The sequence below is a fragment of the Cryptomeria japonica genome, chromosome 3 (assembly GCF_030272615.1).
Source record: "Cryptomeria japonica chromosome 3, Sugi_1.0, whole genome shotgun sequence".
Classification (NCBI taxonomy): Eukaryota; Viridiplantae; Streptophyta; class Pinopsida; order Cupressales; family Cupressaceae; genus Cryptomeria; species Cryptomeria japonica.
In genome coordinates, this window is record NC_081407.1 from 395,876,646 (window position 1) to 395,900,793 (window position 24,148).

General features: G+C 35.5%; 1 protein-coding gene across 1 annotated transcript in view; it reads right to left on the reverse strand.

The window, feature by feature from the left end:
* Positions 1–24,148, reverse strand: part of LOC131047894 (uncharacterized) — a 45,943-nt gene that overhangs the window by 4,128 nt on the left and 17,667 nt on the right. The window contains exons 5-8 of the mRNA XM_057981706.2: positions 15,149–15,236; positions 14,925–15,065; positions 14,646–14,757; positions 14,342–14,490 (exon numbers count right to left, since the gene is read on the reverse strand). Of these exons, the coding sequence (XP_057837689.2) occupies positions 14,342–14,490; positions 14,646–14,757; positions 14,925–15,065; positions 15,149–15,236 (490 nt within the window). The remainder of the gene's footprint in view (positions 1–14,341; positions 14,491–14,645; positions 14,758–14,924; positions 15,066–15,148; positions 15,237–24,148) is intronic.

The following is a 24,148-nucleotide window of genomic DNA, read 5'->3' on the forward strand; positions in this document are numbered from 1 at the left end:
TTATGTGCACTCAAATATCTATGGAATGAATCTGCACCTGACACATTTGAAAATATGAGCAACTCTCATGAACACCTTGTTTTATATGCCTCCCTCCCGTATGTGCCTTGGTTTAGTATTTAAATTTACTTTTAATATTTCGTATTATTATTTTAAATTAATACAACTTTTGTATTGCTTCTTAATTTATGAATTATTAGGATTCTAATTCAATAGAATAATTGTCTTTTTAACTTAAACTCTTTAAAAATTTATTCTTTTAATTTTAGTTTCTATAAAATTTAAAAAATATATTTAAACTTAATGTTTATAATTTAGTTTTTAGTTTTAAAATCTTAAATTATGTAAAAATAGAATATTTATCGTTACTTTTACTTCAGTTTTTAATTTTAATATTTAAAATTTTAACCACTTTTTATTCTACCTGTATATTTGTCATCTACTAGTACCAGTCTCCTATTATTTTTAAATGGCATCTCAATACCAATACCGGTCTCCCATACCAGTAACGATATCAGTCTCCTAGCAATTAATTCAAAAACCCTAGTATTAAAGCCAAACAATGAAGTAAAATAGTGAGGAACAAAGAGTTTCACTTCATAAACCAAGGCCTCAATCCCAAGGGATCTTGGGCACCTTGTAGTGGCAATGGAGACATTTTAATCTTAATTGCACTTTTATGTAGCACACAACATTTTCTCCAATACAACCAAGGACCAAAACCATTTTAAGCATTAGAATCAATAACATTTTCTTCAAGTACATGCCTATTGATATGATAATCTTAAAATTCCATTTTATAAGGTACTGATTCATACTTCAAAAGATTATTTCAATTATAGACATTTTACATTCAATCTGTAATGCCTGTTTCTCCTTGACTTCATTAATATAGGCATTTTTTTTGTTAGAATCTTAGAAGTTGCCAGCATACCTCTTTCTACCAAGAACCCTTCAACTTTAACTCATATAGCACAATCTTTTTCTTCTTGCTCACTATGCTATTCCTTCTCAATTTTAGTAGCTCTGGTTTTGGCCTTTCTTCTACTTTTAAAATTTTGCTCTACAATTTCTTCCTTGACTGTTCTTGAATCTCTGGCATACTCATCAACTTTTTTGGTTCCCACCTTTTATAAATTTTCCTCTTCTTTTTCTTCTTCATCAGGTACTTGGTCTTCCATATCCAACATTTCTTCAGGCTCATTTGAGTCTAAGTTTTTATCCAGCACTATCTTAGTGAAGTGCACTTGTTCCTTACTAAGCACCCATGACTTAGAGTCCATGATTCCTTGCAAGAAAAACGAAGCTTCTTTCTCTTGAGCTAGTTCTTGGTGTCTTCCTCTACCATCTTTGTACTAAATCGGGGTGCACAATATCCCTTCTTGTGTGGGACTCCCTTTGATTTGCTAGAATAGTATATTTTTATGAGTGATTTATATTTTGGTTTCTATAGTGGCTCTTGAAAAATGATTGAATCAATAATCGAATAATATTGAATTAATTAATAACGAATATACAAGTGTATATAAAGGAATTACAAGACGGTGTTCTAAAAAGAACAAACCGTTAATCTAAAGTTTCAACATGAAGCTAAAACACTTAAAACGCTAAATAAAGCTATAAGTTAAAATCGAAAAAGCAGACTATGTGTTCTTATAAAAGAAGCAATAGTTGCACTTAAAAGACTAAATGAACTAAAAAGCTAAATAAGTCGACAACTAAGATGACGAACTAAAAAGCTAAATGACTAACTAAATGACCATTGATAGAACCACTAAAAAGGCAACTAACTAAAAGAATTAATTATTCTAATACCCTCTCTTAATGGTCATTGTATCAACTAAGTACCCAACATAGGAGTACACAAATGGAAACACAAGAATTTCACTCACAAGCACGGGGACAAGGTATTTCATCTGTGGAATTAGCGGCCACTGCAATGGTGGTATGAAGGTGGCAGTCACCATTTCGGTCGGTAGTTCCACCACTCCGTCAACCAAGACTACGTTGGTGCATACCAATGCAAGACGTGTCATAGATCTAGGGTGTGTTGGTGTTGTTGTTTGGCTCTCTTATTATGTATGTGATCTTGGCTTAAATGGAATATGCCTTTTTGCCAGGGAAGGGGCAATGCAATTCAAATACCACAGTTGCAGATGTTTGCCCCAGCAACTCCAAGTGCGACCCAAACTTGACTGCAACAAAGCACGATTTTTGAGGAAAAAAAAGTCAGACCCTGAAAACAGGAACCCTCCAAAAGAGAATTCACGATTTTTTAGAAGAAAATCGAAAAACCAAGAAATCTAAGGTTACAAATCATCGTTTTTGTGGAAAAAAAAGTAAAACCCAAATAACCAAAATCTCATGCAAACATTGCAGATCACGGATGATAATTTTAAAGGAAAAATGATAAACACTGTTAACAATTGTTGAGGGAAAAATCATGAAAACCCTGCAAACAATTCTCAAGGAAAAAATTGTGAAAACCTTGCAAACAATTTTTTGAGGAAAAAATCGTGAAAACCCTAAAATGTCGCACAGCAAAACACCAACATCAAGCCGCAAAACCCTAATTTTTGAGGAAAAAAATCAAACAAAACCCTCCCATTATTTTTTTGTGGAGAAAAAACCAAAAAAACAACAGACAACAAGAAAAATTGTGAAAACCTTGGGACTTGTAGGACAAGAGGACTTGCCCAAATCAATCTGATCAAGGCAACGATATTCAAATATCGTCATAATGCGTTGTTTCCAGGTGTTGTAGTTGTGGTCATTGAACTTCTGACTGTTCCAACATGATATTGGTCAAAGATGCCATCACGGATACCGAGGTTGAATAAGGTCGACTTAGTGAAGGCACAAGACAAAAGAATTTGATTAAAAATAATAATCGAAACAGTTGCACCAAGAATCTGAAACCCTAGAGCGGAAATCGAGGCACGAATCCCAATGCACAAATTGGTGAAAACGCAAAAAAAATCTTGCGAACCCTAGGTCACAAAAAAATAATCAGCAACAAAAAGTGGCATAGCTCCCGAGGCAAAAATCTTGGCACAGAACCCAAGGCAAAAATCTTGAAAAACCCAAAAAATGTTTCTATGAACCTAGAAAATATTTCGGAAGACCCAAAAAAACCGTTGAAAACTAGACGATTTTCACAAAAATTGTAGAGAAACCCTAAGTGCCACAAAAAAAAACTCTGCAGAATACCAATAATCCCGTGACTCAAAAATACAGACAAAAAAAACTTTCGTCTTGTGAAAATCTTGAAGGTCACGAAAATAACCAAACTGTTGGTGCAAATACCTTAGATTGCAAAAAATACAAAGCCAAAAGTTGCAGGTAAAAAAAAACGGCGCTGAAAATACACGACACCGTCGAAAAAAGCTTGGGTAAAACGCAAAAAATCATATTGTTAAGGCAAAAAAATTGCGATTTTCCTTTGGTGAAATCCGCACTAAAAAAAATACAACCTATAGAAATATAATCTACCCACGAACCCTATCCAGCAAAACACGACCTCAAAAGGTCGTGATTTTTAACACGTGACTTCGTCCAGAACAAATACAAAAACTTGCGACTCAAAACTCAGAAAAGGGCATAGAAAACCCATGAACCAGAAACCCTCAACGCAAGAACAAGTACAAAAACGCGATCCTTCATTGTCACTGGAAAACCTTAGAAAATTCTGATTGTTTTTTTCATAAAAAATAACCTCAAAAAACTATGGAATTTAAATCCAGGTAGCAAGAGGCTATGAATTTTTTTTTTAAATTCGCCAAACTCTAAAAAATCCCATTGACCTGGTTTGATACAACGAAAAATAATTGATTCAATAATCGAATGATATTGAATTAATTAACAACGAATATATAAGTGTATATAAAGGAATTACAAGACGGTGTTCTAAAAAGAACAAACCGTTAATCTAAAGCTTCAACATGAAGATAAAACACTTAAAGCGCTAAATAAAGCTAAAAGCTAAAATCTAAAAAAGCAAACTATGCGTTCTTATAAAAGAAGCAATAGTTGCACTTAAAAGACTAAACGAACTAAAAAGCTAAATAAGTCGACAACTAAGATGACGAACTAAAAAGCTAAATGACTAACTAATTGACCATTAATAGAACCACTAAAAAGGTAATTGACTAAAAGAATTAATTATTCTAATAGCTCTAAATCTAAATGTTCTTTATTCTACAAGTCTTTTCTTTTTACCATGTTCAATGAACTCCTTAGAGACTTCTTTTGATTTTGACTCTTCTTCCTTCCTCAACCTTCTTAAGTATTGTTGGTGTACGTTTTATCATTCACCGAACATTAGAATAAAATATCCAAGGATACTCTATCCTCTCCTGAACAAAATCACTACTTGTGCCAAGATTGCGAGAAAGACCACAAGGCAACTCTAAGGTCTATATGTGCAAACAGGCGATTTTATGTTGGATAGCTTCCTTGGTTATGTATGCTAAAATACAAGGGGAACTTACGCTTGACAACTATCATTCACAAGTTAGGACCTAGATGAATATAGCAATGAATACTTTTTTTTTGTTTTTTTAGATTTTCAGATTTAGGACTTCCTCAAAAAAAAGGATAAAAAGATAGGGGTTCAGAAGTTCTATGCTACTTCTAAGCAATTCCTATGAACTCAAGAGACGGTAAAGAGTAGGTGAAACTAATAACGACACTTTGTTTCGCCACACTTGGACAACTATGCAAAGCGAGGGCAATCTTCTAAGGTTGTGCTTAAGATTTTTATACTTGTGAATAATACCATCAATCGAACAATATTTACTCCAAGTAAAAGTTAAAGCATCCATATTATAAGCTCAGGTTAACTTTACACAATGAACGAAAATCATCTATCCAAAGAAAGTATGAGCGAAGTTTCACCAATCTATACTATCAAATCCTTCATTCATCTAACAACTTTGAAAGCAAAATTTACTTTAAACAAATCTATTCTACTCTATTCTATTGTTGAAGAAAGATACGCAACCATGCAACCACTTAATGACAACAAGATTTCAAGGCAAACACTTGCAAATGAACTTTTGTTATTCAAGTAGCTCTAAGCAACAATTTCATAAATCTCTCTACAACAACACAATGAAATGAGAGTTTATATAGAGTTCTGAAAAATGAATGAATGGCCGAGATCAATCTAAGATCAACGACTGAGATTAAGACACCCCAACCCTAGATAGAGTTTCTAAAAATAAAACTAGAGACAAATGCATGCTAGACAAGTGGCGTAGTTAGCCATCTCCTAAGAAAGTGCATCCTTATCCTCGCGGGCAGCAGTGTGTTCAATGAATCTAGACACAATTGAGTCGACCTCTTCCATGGTGACATGTAGCAACATGTTAACCATGTATTCCCATCCGTCCAAATCATTTGTGCAAGTGGCAAAAGCAATCTCCCACTCCAGCTCCTGTTTCTGGAAGGCATCTTGAATGGACAAGAATTCTGATGCCTTAGCCAAATTTTGTTTCAAGACTGGTCCTGTGATGGGGAAGAAAATCTCCTGAATTTTGAGCTTTAGGCTTTCCAACTACATATCACTTTCTCTAATTGTTTCTTTCTCAAGCACATTTGCAGCTACAAGGAAGATCTTATCCTGAATCTCTTTTATCTACTCCTCAACCTTAGCACTATTTGCCTTTACCTTCTCCAAAACTTCACTACGTGCAACTAATGTCCAATGCCATGCATTAAAATCATAGGCCGCCCCTGCTGCAATTATCTCTTTGTTAATCAGTTCTTGTTTATGCATGCCCTTCAATACTCTAAGGCACGGGATAATCCTATCTTGAATGTCCTGGAGGTCAATCCATGCTTCCGCCATACTTGCAATTCTGGAGAGTGGGAAGGAAGTCTGCCATATGTCAGTCTCAATTTGTCCACAAATGTTGCTGCTTCTTTTCCATTTGCCATCCACTCTTTAGTTTCTCTGGCCGTAACTGCTTCTTCCTCAGAATATCTGACTGTCTCCTGTGAATTTAAAAGTGGAGGAACTTATGAATTGGCTTGATTGAGCGGCTTAGTCAAGTGCTGAATGTATTCACTCAGGCGCTCAACTTCTCTTTTGTATTCCCTTTTCTTTCGTACTTCTTTATCCAGTCTTGCATTCATGGAAGAGACTGAATTATTCAAGTCTTCAACTTCCTGACTCTTAGTAGTTGGTCCCAAATTGATTGTAGTGATTGCATATTCATGAGGAGCAATATCTTCTTTTGTTTGGTCTACTTTTGGCACAGCAATCTGCACCGTGCAACAGTCGGCTTCATCTCTCTAGATGGTGGAAAACCTTTTGGTTGGCTTGTTTACAGCAACCTATTCTAATCTGGCCAAGAAGTCGATCATATCATCTTCTTCTTGAACTTCTATTACTTGCGTCTTTACTTTCAATTTTTCCTTCAGCCAATCAAGAATAGTGGGTTGTTCAATGCCTTTCTCTTCCTGATTGCCTTCCTTACATGAGACATCCTGGGCTCCTCGAAGAACGGAAATCATTCCCTTTAAATTCACCATCAAAAATATTCATTTCATCATCTGACTCCAATATTTTTGTGCCTGTAGGAGATGGGGGCTCTTCATCTTCTTGATGGACTGACTCTGCGTTTCCTCCATGAACTGGGGAGGGAATCTCCATATCTGCCAATGACTCGTCAATAGCCAATGTATCAATTATATTCCTTGATGCGGCAAAACGAGATGGTTTTATCCTTTGTTTCTTCTGAGCAGGTCCTTCATTTACAATTGTCTTCCCTTTTGTTCTTGAAGAGCTTCCTACTTCTCCTTTGCTTTTAGCACTTTCAATCGGTTTGCCACCTAGACGTGCTTCTGCATTTGAAGAACATTCTTCTGCTTCACCCATCAAGTCATAAGTCAAGGTCAAATTTCTTTATCTTAGTCCATGAATTTGTTGATCGACCCACCAACGAGAATACTTCACAACTGGCCGCATCAAAGTAGCCAAGTCTGCATGCTTAGGTTCTAACCATCTGATAGGCGGAAGAGGTGTATTCTCGTCAAAGCGTGGCTGAGTGTATTTTGCATTGTGTTCCAACTGATTGGGCACACAGAAAAGTTCCATTGTTCTAATCAAGCTTACTGGTAATCTGGACCATAGTCTCTTCCTGATGTCAAATTCATCTGGAGCATCTGCCCAAAAATCTTCTAAGTCCACTCTATGCATGTATCTTTCTCCATTTACTGTCCCAATATTGCTGTGAGGATCATAGTTAGCTCTAGACCGGTAGAATGTGAAGGGATACCATTGCATCTCTAGCCTGGCACTTTCAGCTGCCTATGCTGTTGGACAAGACTCCAGCATATTTCCAATAAAGAATGGGAAGGAAATAGCTGCCTTCTGCCTTATTCTTTTGAAGCCCTAATATGTTTCCAACTGTCTAACAACTTCTAGTAGGACCATTCTATTGGTGGGATAGATCAGAAGTCGGTAAGGACGACCGACAAAACCTTGAACTCTTATGTATGTGAATTTCGGAAACTGGATATACCAGGATCCATACTTGTTGATTAAACTCTTAGCTTCAAGAGATAGCCTTTGATGAGTTCCCCCTTGTAGTGTCCTTTTGATATATACCAGGAATGCATCATTTACTCACTTGAAATGGCTCTTCTCACTAAGTTGCAACTACAGATAACAGTCATAAGACCTGAATTCATTTTCACCATTGCCAACTATGCCTCTACAAATCAGTCCGGAATATCTATAATTTCTGGCCAACAGGTAGACAATGTAAGATCTCATATAAAATGACTTTGTCCTTTCTAAATTTGTCAATTGTTCATGAAGATTGTTACTAAATATGCGGGACCAATTGAACATCTTAACTCCCGAGGTGATTTCATCAATGAAGTAATACATGCATGTTTCAAATGGCGCACCTTGGGGGCTGCCCATTATTCTATTCAGCAGTAGGATAATGTCACCATATTTCTCTTTGAAGTATGGGTGTAGCAGCTTCTTTGGCATTTTCTTTTGGGAAGGTCTTGTCTTTTCCAACCATGACTTGTTGATATTTGCCGCACAAAGTTCAGATTGGTCATCAATAGATCTTTTGGGTATCTTCTTTAATTTTATATGAGGTTTTATTGTAGTTTGGTATTCCAAACACTTCTTGAATGGCTAATTCTGAAAGATTAGCTAATACCCTTCCATCAGATGCAATGATCGCTCTTTCTTGTGTATCATAGTGCATAGCACATTCAACCATCAACTCAGCACATTCTTTAGCTAGCGGAAATCGAGCTGCTTGGATGATGTCATTCCTCATCATCTGGCGAACAATGGGTGTTGGCAGGTATCCATCATGGCCATACATTCTCTTTTTTAAGTCTTTGAAATCCACATGCCCGAGGCCAGTATCTGTGACATTCTTCCACTTGGATTTGATCTTTGATTAAAGCTGCAATCCTTTGCTTGCGAACTTCATCTTGAGCTTTCCTGGAAGGAACTCCTTTGGTGGTCTTTAACCAGCAAAACACATGAAAACTTAATTTTATTTTCAAGAAAACTTGAAGATTTTAACTCTGATTTTAGACCCTTTTATCTGAAAATTTCTCTTACAGCTTGTTAAAAAAGCTAAATTTCTGCAAAAAAGCAGACTGAAAGTGAAGAATTTGGCCAAGAAATCGATATATTTGTAAGAAATAAGACAGAAAGGTGAAAGAATTTAATCAAATTCAGATTTTGGGTCTTTGAAATTGCCGGTGACTGAAATCTACCTTCAATTCTGAAAGTTTTGTCTTTGTAAATGATATTCAAATTATGTTCAAGTCTGAAGTTGTATAATATTGTTATTCTTTTACTGATATTTTCTGTTGCTTCTTATGTCACAGGTTGCTGAAGATAACATTAATTATTTTCTATGCCTCTACAGCATTTCATTGACATATACTTATAGACAATGCCCACCGATCAAGGCATGCCTTGACCGGTCATGTCTTTTGACATGCCCGATCAAGACATGTCTTGATCGGTGCATAGGCACCGCTTCACTTAAGTGTTATACCGATAACTATCGGTCACGTCATTTAACATATTAAACCGATTCCCAATCGGGTCACGTCAAATAGTATAATTAACCAATTAACAATCGGTCACGTCAAGTAATATAATCACCCGATAAACAATCGGGTTATGTCAAATAATAATCATCAGATAACCGATCGGTATAATGTGAGATTAGGATGATAACTATTATAGTTATCATATGATATCATCAATCGATGCTATCATATGATAGCTATGATAGTTATCATAAATCTGGTCTGATCTTATAACAATCACAGCATGAGTAATATGATTATAATATGATCGATTATGCATATAAGATGATTATAACAAGTTCATTTATTTAACCATGAGGTCTACATTTAGATTGTAGTTATATCGATAAGGTAGATGATTGAATGAGAGATGAATGAAATCTCTCATTCAATCATTTATCTTACCGAAGCTACTAAGTTTCAACAGTCTTAAACTCAAAAAAAAACACTTTTTTTTTACTTCCAACACTTACAAAAATTTAATTCTTCAAAATTCCTTCTTGAAAATCAATTTTCCACAAAATCTGAAAGAGAGAAAACTTCTTCTCAATTGCACTTCAATCTTCCAACCTGCTAATCAATTTTCCACAAAATCTGAAAGAGAGAAAACTTCTTCTCAATTGCACTTCAATCTTCCAACCTGCTAATGAATTTGAAAGTGACTAGTTGAAAATATATAGAGTTAAGAATTTTAATTTTAGGAGCTCCATGTTTCGTTTTTTTGTTTTTGTTTTTGTTTTTTTTAAATTTTTTTTGTGTTTTAATGTTTTAAATCTTTCCAAAATGGAAAGTTTTATTTTTCTCTCAAGAATCCATCAATAACTTAAAAAAGCAAAGAATCTTCTAGATCTTTCTATCAAATTGAATTTTTCTTGAATTTTCGAAAATAATATTGTGTTGAAAATATTTAAAATATTCCTATGTGTCAAGCTCAATTTTTCCAACCCGTTCGTTTGATCGACCCTTGATTTCATGTGCTATTTTGTCAGATTTGTTATTCCTCTAGCTATTTTTATTTCCTCTTCAAGGCAAGTTGATCATCTTCATGTCTAATCTTCAAATCATGGGCAAATTTTTCTTGTTTAGGCATCTTCACATATTCCATTTATGCCTAGGTGAACTTGGTTAGTGTCTTGCCAACTTCCAAATCTTCACTTATGCCTAGGCGAACTTTGCCTTGGTCATGGCACGGTGGACTTCATAAGTGTCTAGACAATTTTCTTATACCTTTGTCTTTGCCAACCTCCTCTTCTCATGGGCGGACTTTGAAGCATGTTGGACTAGGCAGAGTTGGAACTTCATAGGCCAAGGCGAACTTGGCACTTGGTTTGGACATCTTTCATGCTTATGCTTGGCAGACTTGAATGTTCATTTGCCAAGCTTTTTCCCCTTTAAGGCGGACTTCATACATGTTTGTGCCATCTCCTTGGGCAGACTTGGAAGGTCATTGGACAACTTTCTTTTATTTTGCTTTTATCTTTCACATCTTTGCCAAGTTTGTTTTGCTTTCTACATGGCGGACTTCATAAGAGTTTGGACATCCTTCATGGTTGGACGGAGTTTGTGTTGCCTGTGCCATGCACTTGGTAGGGCAGAATTCAAGGAAGCTTGGACATGCTTCCTCATGTGCCTAGGCAGACTAAATGCAAGTCTTGCCAAGAGTGGGCGGACTTTGCATTGCCTTTGCCATCTCTTCTATACCTTGACAGACTTGGATGATGTGTGGACAGTGCCTAAGAGGGCAGACTTTAAGTTGATCAAGCCGGCTTAACATTTCACCTTGGGTGGACTTGGAAACCTTTGCCATCTTCAATTTTGGCTAGGTGGAGTTGAAGTGCTTTAAGCCAATCTTCCTTTGAGTTGGGCGGACTTCATCTTATAGTCCTGTCTAGGGTGGCAGACTTCATCAAGGTTTGGCCATGGGTGATTTTGATCTTGCTTGAATCTCGCCACTCTTCGAAACCATACTTCCCTTAAGACTTCATCCTTGTTCAAACTGGATCTGCCATGTTCATACCTGGATCATCTGGAACAAAACTCTAACCTAGGGCTTTTACTCTTCTTTTTACACTTGGAGACATAATTTTTCAATTCCGACATGGGCACTAATCATACGACCTAACGAACAAAACCCTAATTCTACTTTCAAAAAAGCAAGCCAAAAGAAGTTCCTTCCCGGATTGGGCCCAAAGTGCCAAAAACAAAACTTTCTAAATTTAGAAAAAAGCAAAAAGCAAAAATTCCTAAAAATAGAAAGTTGTCAGAAATGACTCAAAGCAATCGCGATCCTCGTCCTTCGAACCTTCTAAGCACTTTGACAACGTTCAAACACTATTTTGAGTACAAATTCCCTACTTGGCTCGCGATGACTTCTCAAAAACTCTAACTCAAAACTCTCAATGAAGAGACTTACAAAATTGCAGAGCTAGGACAAAACCCTAAAAAGCAAGCTACTAGGGGGTCACCATTCGCAATGGGGCGATGTGTGAAATAGGTCACAACAAGTATTTACACATATTTCCTTTCCTAACACCCTTAAAACTCTTTCAAAAGGCAATGCAGCTTGGAAATCATCCAAATGTTTCTGATAATATTTGAACAGTCTTATCAAACTCTTCTTCCAACAAAATCTAGTTCTTTATGTAGGATGGACTTTTCCTTACCACCTGCACATATTTTTCAAAGGTTAAGGCTGCCCTCACAGCTTTGTATTAATCTTGATATCTCTCCATTAATCTAGCCCCTTCTTCAAACTTGTTCATTATGTCTTGATTACTCATATTTCATCTTGGTTCTTCTCTATTTTTATCCATGTATCAATAAAATGATCTTCATTGTTACCATACATTATTGAGAACCTTTCCATGTCCCACAAATTGGCAAGAAAACCAGCTCTAAATGCACTTTACTATCGCTGACAGTTATTAATGTCAATATTCTTCAAATCTTGTGCAAATATAGAATTTAAATGATATGCTCTAATACAACTGTCATATCTCAGCCAAAGATTTTAGAGTTAATAAATTTCTGATTTAAAAATTTAACTTGAAACCAATGTTCCACGGAATTTCCTAACTGGACACAGAGACAGGTTTCAGGGACAGGGGACCAAGGGCCTAAAAATGGGGACGGTGAGGAGACGGCGGCAGAGCAGTGCTGGGGGAGTGGTGCTGATATAAAAATAGAGGTCAATTGAAATCTTCAAGGCAAAATCTGCAATATAACACCTCTGTGACTGCCTCATGAAAGGCGTTAGTTTTCGCGAAGTTAAAGGTTGCAATCAATATGTAATGGCATGTGCCATATAGCAAGTGACCCAGCAGCGTCCCCGAAAGAGGTGGCAGAGGTGGTGGAAGTGATGGTGCTGTGGCATGACGTTTCCCCCAAGTCCCCAAGTCTTGGAAACATCCCCCTACAAGGGACACAAGTTTTTTGGGGGGGGGAGGCGTCTCGGTGGAACATTGCTTAAAACAATCAAAAACCCAAAATTTCCCCTTCAAAACCCTAATGTTTAAACTATTATTAACAATTATTCTAAACAAATAAGTTGCAAGGTCTAATTGTTTGATCAGATTTAGTAAACCCAAAAGTTTTTCTTCACAAAAACCCTAAAGACTAACTTTGATCATTAACTTTCAGCTTTAATATTTTACCTAAGCTAACAAATTCCAAATTTTCTTATGGGCTTTAAGATACTGATAACCAAGCTTACAATATTATGAGAAACCAATTATAGAACCTTTCGGTTTGAAGGCAAATTCTAAAATTACATTCAAGTCCTCAACAACAGTAATAGAAGGTAATAGAGTGAGGTCAATGACTGCAACAATAGAATACACAATAAAAAATACATAATGGAAGCTTGCGATAGTTTGTTTGTCATACTCACTCATTGCAACTTGGAACCGTGACCACAAAGTGCTTTTACGACCTCTAGATGGGACCATCCAATGGGGCCAAAGGGTTTTCATCCCCTAGCTCTCTACAAATCCAAGTTGTTTCGTCCTCAAATCTAACAAGTTGAACACACATGCTCTGAACAGTTTCAATTAGGGTTTATGTACATAGAATGGAATCATCACTATTTGAATGCATCCCACTTTAGATATCCTTCAAATTGATGGCAGATAAGAGCTCTTGCACAAAACCTAATTGTCTTGCTTAATAGAATCTGTGCACCAAAGAAATCAGTTACAGTAATGTGCAACTCTGCCTCTGAAAGTGCAGTCTCCATCTTGCAGATTTGTTTAGTAAGAGCAGTTCCAATTCTCTATTATCACCCATGGTATTCCTAGATATGGAAAATAAAGAGAACCCACCCAAAACTGGGGCACTGCAAGAAATGGCAACAATGGGGTACATTACTACATTGAAATCTTTATTTGGGATTCAGATTACAAACAAATGGCGGCATACAACAGCCCCAGACTTCTGTGATACTTTAAGCTGTTTTTTTTAATTTCCTCTGTGCCAAGATCAAGATTGATAAATGATAACTGGTGGAGAGCGTTTAATTTAATTGATAAGTCTAAGTTTGTTTTCTAACTATTTTTTTTGCATGCACTGAGAATAATTTGTTTGTGGAAACCTTGAAACATCAAACCTTTGCCACACTTGAATTGACCTGATTATCTGCATATATTTGATTGTAGATCAAGATTCCAGAAATAAAAGGGCACATTTTTAAATGCTTCGCCAGTGAACTTTAGTCTGTGATATAATCTCAAACACATCACCTCCCAGCCTTTTTTAACAACAAGAATGGAGGTGAAAGTATATATAATTAATAACTATTCCCCCACAACCCCCTGCTGTACCCAAAATTTAGTAATTTTTTCCCATCCATGCATCCCCCCATCCCAAAAACTTGGAGAAACACTAGTTATCTCTCTTCCTTTATGTATTCACACATTATATTTACTGATGAACTCAAAGAATAGGATAACAACTCTTTCTCTCTTCATTTTCTGAGTTTGTATCATATATTTGCTTGCTTTTCTCTATAACTAGGCACATTCTATATATTTCATTTGATAAAAAGACAGCTGGAACAAAGGCAGAGCATTGAACAAAGAATGCAAACAGTAAGGATGTGGATGATTTGGATATTTAGTGATAACACAAGGTATGTACAATGCTAACAGTGCTTTAATAGGTAAGCTGCAATGCAATAAATATATAAATCCTTACTGAAACTTTATATGTAAAGTATTTCATGCTCTTTGAGAAATTGATCACAGGACATTTTGCAGATTACCTCCACATAAGGTCTTGTTTTCCTCTTCAACTTTGTCTTAAAATTATCTGTGTCAATCTTCCTTTGAGCTGACCCTGACTCTGTCCGTGACTTCTTTGTCTTCACAGCCCCAACCATATTCACATCTTCGGCATCTTGATCCATGTCATCTGTATAAATGTTTTGTAGAAGATTAACAGAAATAATAATTACAATAAATCAGCAAATATTGAAGATAATTTTTTTTATCTTCACATTTATTCTTGACTGATGTTTGCATTTATAATAACTATACAAATCTGATAATACTCTTCAAACTTTCTACCTTCATCTGAAATTGATGGACCTTCATCATCAACACCAGCAACATCAAAGTCTTCCATGTCATCTTCTTCCATTTCATAGTCTTCCACATACTCTACTTCAGGCTCCAGCTCCTATTAAACAAAAGAACGTAAAAAAGATACTGAGCAAAAAAAGAATCAGCACCATGCATCGGAATGATAGTTAAAGACACAAAAGCACCTATATAAATCTGAAGCAATCAGATAATGTGCCTACTGCAGAGACAACATCAAAAATATAACAAAACGGTGCTACAAACCTCCTCTGCATTGTCTTCTTCCTCACTAGCTGCCTGCATTTCCTCCATTTCTAGGACCTTTTCATATTCTTTGACAGGGAAATTGTATATGTCACCATAAGTGCCACTTTGTAACCTTTCTATTAGTTCTTTCTCTATGGCCTGGTCAAGATTCAAAATCATCAGCGAACTTAAAAAAGAGTATAATGATATCCAGATGAGAAAGAACAATTCAGGTATCCTACTCTATCTAGAACGGCTGCAATTTCAGCTTTTGCTTCTCTCCTTGCTTCTCTCTTCCTCTGCTTGGTAGGCATAGTCAGGACTTTCTCCCTGAAAGACAAGAACCAAAAGGAATAAGGAACTACCACCATTTTTCACTAGCCTGTATATATAAGCATGTAAATTCAATCAGAACATGAAGTACTTAATCAATTCAATATGTTGAAGGTGAAAAAATACTGACTGTTTATGTGCTGTAATAATAGAGGGTACAGCATATCAATTATCATGGGTACACTCAAGGTGGTCACTAAGTGGAAGATGAATTTGACAGAAATTATTAGGTATGGCTCATTTACAGTGTTTACAGTCAACTTTGACATTTGAATTGCTTATTATTCTTGTAAGTTGCAAGTGTGAAACAGAAAGCCAGAAATAATATACCAAATAATGTCACAATGGAAGAATAAAATGGAAGACATAAAAATTTGTTTTGAAGAAAAAATGCACAATACAATTAGACTTTCCTAGTGAAATCCAGTGCAAATCACCAAGATAGGCAAGCTACACCAAACTAAATCACTAGATATTCACATATTAAATCTCTTATAGAGGTTTATAAACTATAAGATAAACAAGCAAAAATAATTATTCAGTGTTCCATGGGGACACATCCCTGTCAGTAATCCCCCCATCCCCGAAATATTTTTTGAAGTACTCTATATATAGTTCCCCCTTGCACCCTCCCCCCACCGATGATCCCCAAACCTAGATCCTTGGTCCCCCCCATCCCCCCATCCCGAGACCCCATGAATCACTGCAATTGTTAAACATGGATATACTATATATTTAATTATAGAGTCTGAAACTCAACCAACAATGCTGCAAAAATAAATAAATATGAGAGAATACAAGAATTTAATTATAGAGTCTGAAACTCAACCAACAATGCTGCAAGAATAAATAGTAAATACAAGAGAATACAAAAATATTTTGGTACCATCTGAAAATACTACAGGAATACTGAATATTATTTTTACTGCTTTGGATGGCAGTGATTACAAAAGTGATTCCTCACAATGATGGCATCACCTATGGACTGTCATGTCCCCTCCTTGATTGTTATATATAACCTAAATGAGGCAATTATTATTTATTAATTAATATAATATTTATCAACGAATGATTATTTGAAATTTATTTATTAAATATTATTATTTAATTAATATTTATTAATTTTCATTATTAATAATACTCTTGAAATATTCAAGTAAAAATAAATTGTAAACATTAATATTATATTACAACTTGTTCCATGTTTTGTGCCATAATTAATAAGAGAAGATTGTCTTGGAACAAGACTTTACAATCTTCTGAAATTCAACTCGATTCCCTTTGCAAGAATATGAAGCACACCACGCTATAAAATGTCATGCATAATGACTTCGATCCATCTTACACATGTGGCCCTCAGATGAAGTAGGCATCCAAAGAAATATAGTGAGCGGTAAAGATCGCAACACCTTGGAAAACAAATCCTTATGATTCTGGCAAAATCATTACAGCGTCGTTGAAGGATGAATGTGATAATATAAGAGTGATATTAACATTGATATTCTTATATCTATCGCTCCAATACCTGTAATGTTTGGCAATCACTTTATGATGAGTTCTGCCTACAATTGAAGGCATGAACACCGGCTCTGAGAATGTTGAATGTGAAATGCGTAATGTATCGATGGTCAATCTCCTTGGGCGATAGTCAACCATTTTCCTCTGTCTGATGCATCCAGACATATAAGATGATATGCAGCAGGTGATTATTTATAGTATGTAAATCTTCTTTGGGAACTAGTTCATTATCGTGCCACTGAAGTTAGGGAGGTAGGGAGCGATTCAATGAGATACTAGTTAAAGCCTTGTTAAGAAAGTAACAGCAATTCCATTATAAGTACAAGAATTAACTCATTGAGGGGTGTGATATTTGCTTGCAAGAAGGAAGTAGTGCAACAAGAGAAAGTATGATTACCAATAGTAAAGAGATGCAGTTTATCAAACTAATGCAAGTCTCTTACCTTTACTAAAAAGCCACAATTAGTCAGAGATGGGATTATGTTATATAAGATAATGAAATTTAGGAAAAGACACACTACTTCATTAATGATTGAAGAGTCGCAACTCTTAATGGAAGGACATATCAGAGATATATAAGGCAGATCTAAAACATTTTGGGGAGGGATAGGAGAAGGAATGGAAGAATAGGAGATTATTATCATCTGCAGATCCATATTCACTGACAGGCAGTAATCATCTTTGTTCTTAGTGATGTGTTTAATAAGTATGCTTACTATATGAAGCTCGATAATGTTTTTATGCAGAATTTAATAATAATATTAACATAGAGTGCAATATTTATAATAGTAATACCTAATTCCATAACAGTGGCAGACCAGATCTGACATACATCAGAGCTGTCCGCCTTTACCATAACTAATATTTTTTAGCAGTGGTAGCATTAATAATTTATAGAATAGGTAATTAGCGAAAATATAAATTATTGGTAATATTATTTAATTCATTTATTTATTTATGTATATATATATTCCAATCAGAATAAGGAATAATATAAGGGTTATAAATATAGATATTGATACAATAATAGATATTACTATAATAATTATAATTTAAAATATATATATCTTTTAGAAACTGCTCTGCAGTAATACATAATAATTCATATAATTAGTAATTAATAAATATGTAAATGATTTATAAATGAATCAGAATAAGATTAATTATCTAGTATGGTAAATTAGCAAGTACTTGATAGACTAAAGAAAGAATATCACAGATTTGTTTCATGTTAAGATAGACTTGTCTCATAATCAACTTAGTTTAAGTCATAAGTATATTGAAATAGCTTAGTTATGGTTAAACTTAAAACAAGTCTAAACCTAGTAGGGGACATTACAGGACTCCGAAAAATCAAAGATCTTCGATCACATCAACTCTGCCAGACGATTCTCAAGATCTACATTCCAACACATTCTAGGCTGGACGCACATTCTTAACAGATTGAAAAGTCACTTTAGATGATAACAAACCTCCTCCTACCACATGTGATGGAGCTAGTGTGAGTGGCACTACAGTTACTTGTTGTTCAAATGAAATCGAACCAAATAATAACTTAGATCAAGATGGTTTCATTAAAGAGCAAGATATAAATTTCTTATCATATTTACTATTTTCAAATTTTGTAATCATTTGACATATATGATAACACTTAACTATCAATTATAAATTCTTTATCACTATCATAATATCAAGTATCAAATGTATTTCCAATTCTATATAGCGTACTTATTTGTTTATATATATATATATATATATATATTATGAATTCTTTATCACCATACTCAAACCCATTCCCATTCCAAAACCAGGAACTTAGATTGTAACCAACTTTATGTTAATTATTTGTCAACTTGTGAGTAGTTGCCAACAATCATTTTCTATTTGGACACCATTGTGTACTTTATATATGCTTCTTGTAGTCAAGAAAAGTAATCTGATTAATTACAATGTTACCCCAAGTTTCTGGGACGGGGACGGCAGGGGGTGGGGGTATGTGTTTCCAGGACAGTGATTTTTTTTTGCCAATTTTGGGGACGGCTAGGATATGGCAAAGGGGACGGCTATATAAAAATAGAGAAATTTAAAAAATATTCATATGAAAACATGGATAAAGCATGCACATATACATTATAGAACCTTAACATATAAGAACTAGCAGAGTTCTTATGGCAAATTTGTGTTAAATTGAGAGTCAAAGTCAAATTGCTTATAGAATTCATTGTCAAAATTCACTGTCAATATGCAGAATTTATGGGGATTTATGGGGATGTCCCCTAGGAGTCCCCTATCCCTGGGATGGGGACACCTGAAAAAAAAAACCGGGGACACATCCCCAGGTAACTGCTCCTTGGTCTGCATTTTGTATAGACACTAAATTGAATCAATAAAGCAATCAATGATAGTGGTCTACAATCTCTTAGTATGTTCTGTCATTTTGAATTCATTGTAAGAAGTAGTGTTGAGATTTGGCAATAAACATTTGGCATTGTTGCCTTTAAGAAGTTGGATCGGATTTATAAGAGTTAGTGTCATAAATCTTAGAAGCTGGCCATATAAATGGGATGATTAGTCAAGGGAATAATGGAATCCAGCCAGCTAAAAGAGGATAATCTCACAAAGAATCTAATGTATCTATGGGATATATAGTTATATTTGTACAAGAGCACACCTACAAAAAACGCAAAAAGGAAACAAGTTATTATAGAAACAATTTGAAATAGTATATTGGTGACTGAAAACAAAGACAGGTTCCTTAAGCATTTTCCCTGAATCCTTGCGAGATCTTCATATATTACAAGACTTTCGTGCCTAATGATATCATGATGCACATAGGTAACAAATAAATCTAAGTCACGAGGAGAGGAGCCATCATACCAAAGTCATACTTCACAAAATCAATACCCTTAGACCCCAACAGAAGTGAGAAGAGGCCAAGGAGCAAAGCAAGAGATTATACAATCTCTAAGAATGCTGGAGCAAAGAGAACAAAGAAGACTAGTGGAAGCAACCCAGGAGAGACCATCAATGCAAATTCAAAGCCAAAGTAGAAGTCCAAGTCAAAGAAGAAACTGAAGTCAAAGTGTAAGTTACTATGTCGAAGTCATAATCAAGAGCAAAGACATCAAAACATTCAACCAACTACAAACAACCATACAAAGAAAGAGTTGGTTGAGATTGCTAGACATCTTCCCTTCCCTAAAGAAGGGTTGTGTGGATCTCACAAACTAAGTTCTATACAAATTATTGAAGAGCCTCCTCTATATGGGGAAAACCTTTGCTGGGAAACAAAGTTTGAGGACTTCTTCACAAATGGAGAGAGGGAAGCATATGAGAGCAAACATCAAGGCATTAAAGACTTGTTGATAGAAGAAGAGGAAACCAAGCCAAAAACTCCAGGTCAAAGGATTGGATCTGAGAAAAGAGGGCCCAAAGGTGATAAGAATATGCAAAACACTGAAGTCTTTGAAAGAGTTCAGGATTCTCACATGTCAAAAAATTCTAGAAGAACACTACAATGTCCAAATCAGAGCTTCTTGACAAGCAACTTCCAAGCATTGAATTAGCATCAAGGCTAAGTCATGGTGATTCACCAACAAACTTGAATATAGAGAGGCTAAAACTACCCAAGTTTATGGCAAATGGATGTCAAGAGCCAGTAAAGCATTGAAAGAGTTGTGACAGAATTTGAGTAGCAAATAGGCAAAATGTCAAAGCATATTGGTTACAGTCATTCCTAGTCAACAACTGACTAGTACACAAAGATTGACCTGGTTAATCAAAATATGAGGAGAAATTGCAGAAGACTTTTGAAGAACAATTTAGATTGCATTAAGATGAGAATGTGTAATGTCCTCACTTTGAAATACAATTTAATGATAAATGATAATAATAAAATTGAAATTAAAATATAAAAGAATGCAATTCAATAAAATTATTTTTTTAATTAAGTTAATGAATGGTCAAAGACATGAAATGAAAAGTTGTGACTCCCTCAAACATGAGATATAAAAGGGAGAAGAGAACCTCATTTGAGGGGATAATTTGGGGAATCAGAAGTGCAGATCTGAATGTGAAAGGTTGTGTTCCTTTCAAAAGGCAGATATAATGAAGAGTTGCACTCTTTCAAAAAGGTGCTAATGGTGGAAAGGGTGTGTCTCTTGCCAAAGGGGCATACATGATGAAGAGGTGTGACCTCTCCCTCACATTGGAGGATAAAGTCACATTTGAGGAGGACATCCAAGGGAGATCAATTTGAAGAATAATTTATTATTCTCAAAGGGCAGCAATAAAGAGTGATGACTCATTTCTTATGAAGAGGTGTGACTTCCCACAAATGAAGATATAAAGAAGAGATTAACTCGATTGAGAAGGGGGAATTGGAGGAACCATCCATAAGATTAAAGAAGACAAGAAAGTCAATGGATCCATATCTAATATCAGAACTAATAAGGGTGAAAATTAGCAGACTCTGATATTTACAAGGGCAAGATTCAGGGAAATCCCAAAAGGGGACATTACAAGTGGTATCAGAGCATAATCTTGCCAGCCTATAGGGTAAGGATAAATCGTTTATGCATTCTAATCAATAAGAAGGGATGTATTAACTCCATCCAAAAATATGGCAACTAAATGACAATGGCAAGACAATATGAAAGATTGTTAAACATGCGTGTATTGTGCAAAGAAGACAATCAAGTATATAATATATACATTAGATTAAGAGAGAAAATTATGGAGATCTAAGGTGAAGTATATGAAGAGTTGGTAACAGACTTTTGAGAAGAGATTGTGGATACTTTATGACAATATTATGATCAGATTATGGAAGACTTTATAGCAGATTTGTGGAAGAGATTTATTGTATATTATGGAATAATGATTACCCCAAGAGATGGTTCTGGTCCTGGTTGGACGCTCCTGCCTCTTGTGAACTGATTACTCCGAGAGATGGTTCTAGTCTAAAACAATGCGAGACACGCAATGGATTTCAAAGAATCGATGTTGTTCAATTAATCAAGGAGACAAAGCTCCTTTAAATAGAGTTACAAAGACGATGTTTCTAAAAGAAACAATCGTTAACTAGAGGCGAAATTAGAAACAACTTAAATGACCATTAATAACACAAAGAGAAAGATATTATTCTAATACCCTCCCTTAATGGTCATCGTTCTAACTACCAAGAGAAATAATAGAGAAGGTTGCCCCCTTCTTCTCAGAACACGCTGCAACAGAAGACAAGAGCCTGCCACTAACTCTGTCACTTGAGATGAGTCTGCCACCAACCCTCCCAGAAACTGCAGAACTTCTGGAGATACCCAAAACAACACCAACCGTCCAACCTGATGTTGGAGAACTGTTCCTCCCTGTAACTAGAGACACACCAAGAACAGTTGTCACGATTTTGAGGAAAAAATCGGCAAACCCTCCAAACTATTGCAAATGAGCAAGATGCTCGAAAATAGACTGCAAATAAGAGACTACTGCAGATGTTCGCACAACTCCAGGTGCGACGAAAAACAGACTGCAGCAAAGTACAATTTTTGAGGAAAAAATCATAAACCCTCATGATTTTTACTTTTTTTTACAGGGACAAAAAATATTTAAAAACCCACAGATAATTTTTTAGGACAAAACTATTAAAACCCACAGATTTTTTGAAGGGAAAAAATATTAAAACCCATCAGAATTTTTTTTAGGTAAAAAAAAATTAAAAACCGAAACAAACATCGATGCCCATAAGCCATCTTCACGCTTTCCGACGCACGAAAATCAAGGTACTAAGAAGATGCTAAGTGCACAAAACCTGACTGCCTTCCAACATCAAGTTGGTCAATGACGCCATCTTGCACGTTTCCCAATGCACGGAAAACGAAAAACTGAGAAGAGGCGTTGCCACAGAATTCAAAAAATTCGAATCCCAATGCAGAAACAGAGGCAGATGCAAGTACAGACTTCAAAAAAAATGAAGTACGGATTGCACGGATTTCGAAAAAAATTCCGGCTGACCCAGAAAAATCTGAAGACAACCCAGAAATCCTTGCGAAAAACCCAGAAAGAATCTGCTATTGGAATTTGGATCCGCTGGCTCAAAAATTGAGGCACGAAAATCGAGGCACCCAGAAAATTCTGACGACAACCCAGTTGAGATCTCGAAAAACCCACCAAGAATCTGCAATCAGAAAAAAATTTCGACTGAATCTGGAGGGTCAAAACCCTAGCCAAAAGTCAAAAACGCGGGTTTGACCAAGTTGCAGGTTGCAGAAAAAATGGCGGGTCTGTACCGCGCCGGAAACTGCCAAAAACCCTCGCCAGACAGACGCAAATAGGAAGAATCCCATTACACGACATAAACACAGTCCATAACGGATTTTTGAACACAAAAATATTTTTTTTCGAAAATCTGCAGCAAAACTAAGGCCCGAAAAATCTCGAAAAAGAATTCACAAATTCTTTATTCAGGGTCTGATACCATAAAACAATGCGAGACACGCAATGGATTTCAAAGAATCGATGTTGTTCAATTAATCAAGGAGACAAAGCTCCTTTAAATAGAGTTACAAAGACGATGTTTCTAAAAGAAACAATCGTTAACTAGAGGCGAAATTAGAAACAACTTAAATGACCATTAATAACACAAAGAGAAAGATATTATTCTAATATAGTCCTGGTTGGACGCTCCTGCCTCTCGTGGGTAAAATGATAGATTGATTGGCCCAAGAGATTGATCTGGTCCTGGTTGGACATTCCTGCTTCTTGTGGACCAAGTAAACTATATCTACATGTGTAATGCTTGTATCTGAATATATCCATGTGTCTACTTCGTGTATACTTTGTGTTTTCATGTGTATGCTTCGTGTTTTATGTGTATACTCCGTGTTGGGCATATCTACTACATGAATATTTTACTTCATGTATACTTTGTGTTTTCATGTGTATGCTTCATGTTTTATGTGTATACTCCATGTTGGGCATATCTACTACATGAACATATATGATTACTGATTTCTATCATTTTGAATTCTATTTTTTTGTTGACCTAGAAAGATGAGTTTATTTAGGAAAGAATATTGCAATTAAGGTCTTACATGTGTGTCATGCTTCTAATCCTCTTCTCAATGAATGAGGATTTCACCTTTGTTATCTCAAGGAAACAACCAAACATGGTTCTTATGATTGCAATTGATGAGAGAGAACTTGTCTTAAGATTACAAATCTTCAGGGGTTAGTTAGGAATCCTTGCATTGGGAAAATTTAGTCAAATTGATCATTGCTTGAGGACAAGCAATCTTGAGTGGGGTGGGCTGTAATGTCCTCGCTTGAAATACAATTTAATGATAAATGATAATAATAAAATTAAAATTAAAATATAAAAGAATACAATTTAATAT